Here is a 6,361-nt window from a genome sequence, read left to right as displayed (position 1 = left end):
GAGCACTTTAAAAGAAGAGTCAGGGAGGATGCCAGGAAGGCACTCTGCTATGAAAAGGAATCTGCAGCACATGGTTTCCGAGCTCGTGAGCTATCCGGACATGAAGAGACTTCTACTTTGCATAACAGAGGACCCTAACAATTCTGCATCTAATTAGGAAGAAACTCAGACCTAGAGAGACTGAGCAGCTTCCCTATGGTGTACAGCTGGAAAATGGCACCTTGGGTTTAACACAGCTGTCTCCACAGCCTGTTTGTTTGCTTTGGCTTCTTTTTTTTTTAAATTAATTAGTTTCTTGTTTGTTTTTTGAGGCAGTGTCTCATGTAGCCTCCATGCTGAGGAGGACCTTGAATTTCTGATCCTGCTTTCTCCACCTCCTGAGTTACAGCTGTGGGCTACCACACCTGGTTTATGTGGTACTGGTAATTAAACCTTGTGCATACTCAGAAGCACTCTACCACCTGAGTCACATCCCTAACCAACACTAGCTTTGGGGTTTTGTTGTTGTTGTTGTTTTAATTTTTGTTTCGTTTTGTTTGTAAATGTGTCTGAGTGTTTTGCTTACATGTATTTAAGTGCACTTCTGTGTGCAATGCCCATGGAGGCCAGAAGAGGGCGTTGGGTCCCCTGGAACTGGAGTTATAGACAGTCATTTGTCACCATGTGGGTGCTGAGAACCAAACCCCGATCCTCTTCAAGAGAAGCCAGTGCTTTTAACTACTGAGCCATCTCTCCAGTCCCCAATACTAGTTTTTATACACCTTATTTCACTTTTCTTTCCATTTTTTTCTTTTTCTTTCTTTCTTTTTTTCTAATGTGTATGAATGCATTGCCTGCATGTATGTGAGTGCACCTGTGTTGTGCAGTCCCACTGCAGAGGTCAGAAGAGGGCTTCGAGGGCTTTGGATTCCCTGGAACTGGAGTTAAGGATAGTTAGTAGCTGCCATGTGGGTGCTGGGAATTGAACCCGGGTCCTCTGCAAGAGCAGTCAGTGCTCTCAACCGCTGAGCCATCTCTCTAGCCCCTCCAAATATATTTAACGTGATCTTAATGGCTATCAAATAAATAACTTTTTTTTTTTTGGTCTTTTTGAGACAGGGTCTCCCTGTAGCCCCAGCTGGCCTGGAACTCACTTTGTAAAACAGGCTGGCCTGGAACTCACTATGTAAAACAGGCTGGCCTGGAGCTCACTATGTAAAACAGGCTGGCCTGGAACTCACTATGTAAAACAGGCTGGCCTCGAACTGACTATGTAAAACAGGCTGGCCTTGAACTCACAGAGATCCACCTGCCTCTGCCTCCCAAGTGCTGGGACTAAAGGTGTGCACTACCACGCCTGGCTATTTTAAGCATTTGACATTACTTAACTAATTTTAATCCTTAAGGACAACTCCTTGAGGTGGTTACTGATAGTCCTAGTTTTGTGGCTGAGGAAGCTGAGGCACAAAGAAGTTACCTGTCCCAGATGGCATAGCTGATGAATGGCAAAGCTGGGATTCAGGTGCAGGCAGGCCCGCTCCACCATAAATCCATACTCTGCTAAGTGTGATGTGACAGTGTAGAGCTTTGTATTATAGCCGTATGTTATTGTTTATTTAACAGTTCTTTAATTTTACTTATTTCAGTGCTGGACATTGACTCTAAGACCTGCTGGTGCTAGTCAAGCACTCCACCCCTTAGCTTCCTGCCCAACTCAGTGTCTTCACTGTAGATGTTTGGTTTATTCCTGGTTCTCCGGCTCTTAGTCTTTATCCCGATCTCACTTGTATCTGTAATTATTTTCTTGGGATAAATTCTTATATATAGCCATTGTAGATCAAGGAATGTGTCTATTTTTTCAGAGCCATATAATCTTCAGAAAGGTTTAGTTTTACTCTTCTCCTCTACAGAGTAAGTGGGATAGGGCAGGTTCCTTATACTTTGGCCAGCACTGCATTATCCTCTTTTGGTTCTTGTTAAACTGGATGTCAGTGTTTTGCATACTACAGACCATTTTGCATTTATTTCTTGGTCAGTTGCATATTCTGGTGGACAAAGGTGCAGGTTTAAGTTTTTACTGTAGTCAGCCAGACCAAGGACGATGTGGGCTGTGTACAGCAACAGTGCACTAGGCTCTTGGTGGCTGCTTGAGGGGTGGGCTCATCCTGTAAACCAGTCTTTGTGAACAGGTTGATTCCAGAAGCCACCTGCAAAAATTGATCTTATAACCTCATAGTGAATCATTAGTCTCCAGTGAAAGTGCTTCATGATTTCAACAGATGGCAATTTGGTTTTCAATGGTAGTTATGTGCCCTGCCTTAACTGTTAGTGAGTTGTGTGAAGGCTTGCCACGAGTGACTAAGGAGAAGTGTGGTGAGCAGCACCTTTGTTCCTGCATTTAAATATTAAACACAGTAACCTGCTTTGGAGCCTTTGGAGATGAGAGCACTGAGAGAAGGGATGTGTGCAAAGGTGCAATTGTTGGCACTTTCCATCTTTGCAGAAAGAAGATGGTGCCTCCTCAGTGGCTTTCTGCTCTTTGTACCACACCCTTCTGTCCTCACACATGGACCCTGCTCAGGTTATTGCTGCCATTCCCAGGGAGGTGGGGCAAACTAGGAAAGGTCCTATGGAGAGGAGAGATTCAGATCATGGTGTGTGGATACCTGGAGTTGAGTGATCAGCATGCAGCCCAGGGGAGATGGTCAGCTGATAATCCTTGTCATTTGTAGGTAGCAGCACAGCCTGCATCGTGGTGCTGGACAGAAGTAGCCACCGCCTGCACACAGCAAACCTGGGTGACTCAGGCTTCCTGGTGGTCCGGGGTGGCGAAGTTGTACACCGATCTGATGAGCAGCAGCATTACTTCAACACTCCATTCCAGCTTTCTATTGCTCCTCCTGAGGCAGAGGGAGTCGTCCTGAGTGACAGGTAATCTTGCACCCCTTCCCTAGAAGCGGAATGTGACTTGATCACAGGACCCTCCCACCTGCCCCCTTGAGCACAGCTGGACAGGTGCTTTGCTGCAAGAAAGTGTGGTCATCGAGGGGATTGGCAAGTGGGGCCTTTAACTTGGTATTTTATTCAAATTAGGTATCACAGCCACATCGAATTGCTGTAGGCACACTGTGACATGACAAGACTATGAACATGTCAATCCAGACTTCGTCTGTTAGTTTTTCATACCAGCAGCACGTGGTTCACTCAGGTTGCGTGTTTTACTGGAGAGCTGAGCTGTGGCACATGCATGCCTTTGCCAGTGCAAGATTTGCATACATTATTAGGGAAATTTGCAAGACATCTGTTCTGTCAGGATAACTTCCTGATTTTCAGGCCCCTTTATACGTGTTCCCAACAGAAGTGAAGTGGCAAGACTGCTCCCAGTGCACAATGGGCTTTCTGAGGTATTCTCTTTTTCTTGCTAACATCTCTCTGTCTCTTAGTTCATTTTTAAACTGTCAGGAATCTTCCAAGATAATTGAAACATTTTTAAATTCATTTTTAGTTGATATTTTCTTAGATGGGAGTAAGGCTGTGTTGCTGACTTCTAGAGGGAAGCACTTTGAACTTTCAGATTAAGCCAATTACCATAATTGGAAGAACATGACTAAATATTTTACTGTATTCTTTTTTACCTTTATTTTGTGTGTTTTGGTGGTGGTGGTGTGCGTGTCACAGCACATTGTGGAGATAAGAGGAAAGTTTGCAGCAGGCAGTTCTCTCCCCCAACTGTTTGGGTTCCAGGGATTGAACTCAGGTCAGCAGGTTTGGCAACAGATGCTTTACCCTCAAACCATTTCACTAGACGACTTTTGTTGTATGCTGGAGTGGGCTGCAATACACAGTAGTATCTGCCATGTTGGAGTTAAAGCTTCAGTGGATGCTTACCCCAGTTGACAGTTTCTGGAGACTGGTGCTTAATTTTCCTTCATTTGCTGCTGTCTATTTTGGCTTCCAAATTCCAGATCTCTATACTAGGCTTGGGACAAACAGACTACAGGTACACTGGCAAGGTGGAGGTGGCTTCCCCTAGAGCACAGGGACAGCTCAATAGCATGTGACTATGGATTGTGTTTCAGTGCAGTAAAAAGTTTCCAGCAGCACAGTATGTTCAATCAAAATGGGCAGAACTACAGCTGGCAGAACACCAAACTCATGGGTGGGAGTATTAGCAGGGGATGGACTATCCAATGGGAGTGAGACTCTCCCAGGCAGAATGGCAAAGGCCACTCGTGGGGAAAGAAAAACTTCAGCACAAAACAGCCTTGCTGCCAACCTGGTCATTAATCTACACTTCTAGAACCTGAAGCATTTGCAAAATAGCAGGCCAGAGCATTTTGCATATTTCTCTTGATTTTGCAGAAGCTGACCCAGTCTCCGTCAGTTTGAAAATGGTGGTTTTTCTGTTCCTATTGCATGTACCTTAATTGTTACTCTTATCTATAGAAAGTATGTGGTCTAGGAGGTATGCTGCCATTGGAAGGTGAGCCAGGGGTTTGCTTTGGGTACTGTGTAAATCCCCAGGTGTGCATGGGGGCTTCATTTTATCTTTTCTTTCCATGTATATCATGCCACTTACACAGGTGTGGGTTTTGTTTTTCTTGTTGTTTTTTATTTTTTTTGTCAAGCTGAGGTGCTTTGGCTGTGGCCCTTTCCTTTGTCTAGGGTGTTAGGATTTTCCTGCCTTTTTTTATTTTATTTTTTTTGGTCTTTTTTTAAGACAGGGTCTCCCTGTAGCCCCAGCTGTTTGCTGTTCTGGAACTCACTATGTAGACCAGGTGGCTTTGAACTCACAGAGATCCGCCCACCTCTGCCTCCTGAGTGCTGGAACTAAAGGCGTGTGCCACCACGCCCCGAGATTTTCCTGCTTTTTAATCCCACAAATTCAGGCAGACTATTATAGACATCTCATTTGCCTGCCCTTGCAGGCCTGGAAGCAGTGAAGCTGGCTGTAGAAGTGATGGAGATCCAGCTTCAGAGGGGGCTGTGAACTCCAGCCTGGAGTTCCCCCATTGTTATGTCTGTTTTCTAACGGCTTTGTCAGAGAAAAACCTTCCCATCGCTCTTCAAACTTGTACCCAGCTGAGCATGGTGGCGCACACCTGTAATCCCAGGACCCAGGAGGCGGAGGCAGGAGAATCACAAGTTCAAGGCCAACCTGGGCTACATGTAGAGACCTCTCCAAAAACAACAAAAAAATGTAATCACAGCACTTAGGAGGCAGAGGCAAGCAGATCTCTATGAATTCAAGGCCAGCCTGGTCTACATAGTGAGTTCCAGGCCAACTGGGGCTACAGGGAGACCCTGTCTCAAAAAGACCAAAAAAAAATGTAATGAAAACTCTCCCCTCTGTCCCTGATTCAGCCACACATTCTCTAGAAAGGCATTGGGAATAGTTTCTTTGTGTCTCCAAATTGACACTGCACTTAGAAGCCTCCATATGCATCTCTCTCTCCTTGTTGTACAGAAGTAATTGTTGCATCTGCCTTTTCTAGTTAACAACATATTAAAGATTTTTTTCCCCCAAGTTGGAGGGTTAGTTTGTTTAGTGAGTCATCTAAAATATTTCTTGAAGTTCTACATGCCAGACACACTCATAAACAGGGTGGGAGACACAGTCTTTGACTATGCCAGAGGCTGTCCCACGTGTCCACAGCAGCTATTCCTATAGGAGCCCATCTTCTCTGGATGCCCAGCATCCTGCCCTACTATACTTAACACCCTGAGAGCGGGGTGGGGCACAATGGTGCAGACAAGGAGAGGTTGGGATCTGAGCCTGTAGACTCAAGAAAGGAGTCATTCCTGCCAGGCTTAGAGGCCGTTAGATCTGACTTACGGGACAGTCTTCTCTTGAGCCACCAAATGTGACTAATCAGAATCAGTGTTACTTGATGGTTTCAGTTAAGCCTTTGAAACACTTTATATTGTTTTTAGCAAATTTTTTTCAAGGTTTGACATTTCAGAATGACTTTTACTATTTGGTTTTTAAAGAAGATTTATTTTTATTCTATGCATATGAATGTTTTGCTTGCATGTGTACCATGTACATACAGTGCCTACAGAGAGCAAAAGAAGGTATCAGATTCCCTGGAACTGATTGTTAGCTGCCATGTGGGTACTGGGAACTGAATCTGGGTCCTCTGCAAGAGCAGGTAGTGCTCTTAACAGCTGAGCCATTTCTCCAGCCCTATTTTTAAAAACTTTTAATTACATTTATTTATTTTATAGCATGGCAGATGACAAAGCACAAGTATGGAGCTCAAAAGACAACTTATGACTGTCTCCCTAAAGTATGTAGGTCCTTTGGACCAAACTCAGGTCATCAGGCTTGGTGACATTGCCCTTGCCTTGCCGCCTTAGCCATCTCACTGGCCCAACTTTT

General features: G+C 44.7%; 1 protein-coding gene across 1 annotated transcript in view; it reads left to right on the top strand.

Moving 5' to 3' along the window:
• The window catches only part of Pptc7 (PTC7 protein phosphatase homolog), a 47,204-nt gene that overhangs the window by 31,542 nt on the left and 9,301 nt on the right, over window positions 1–6,361 (top strand). The window contains exon 3 of the mRNA XM_008839397.2: window positions 2,712–2,910. Within this exon, the coding sequence (XP_008837619.1) occupies window positions 2,712–2,910 (199 nt within the window). The remainder of the gene's footprint in view (window positions 1–2,711; window positions 2,911–6,361) is intronic.

This window comes from Nannospalax galili, unplaced genomic scaffold (genome assembly GCF_000622305.1).
Source record: "Nannospalax galili isolate Female #2095 unplaced genomic scaffold, S.galili_v1.0 scaffold218, whole genome shotgun sequence".
NCBI lineage: Eukaryota > Metazoa > Chordata > Mammalia > Rodentia > Spalacidae > Nannospalax > Nannospalax galili.
Note: the sequence above shows the minus strand (reverse complement) of the source record. Positions and strands in the feature narration are given on the sequence as shown.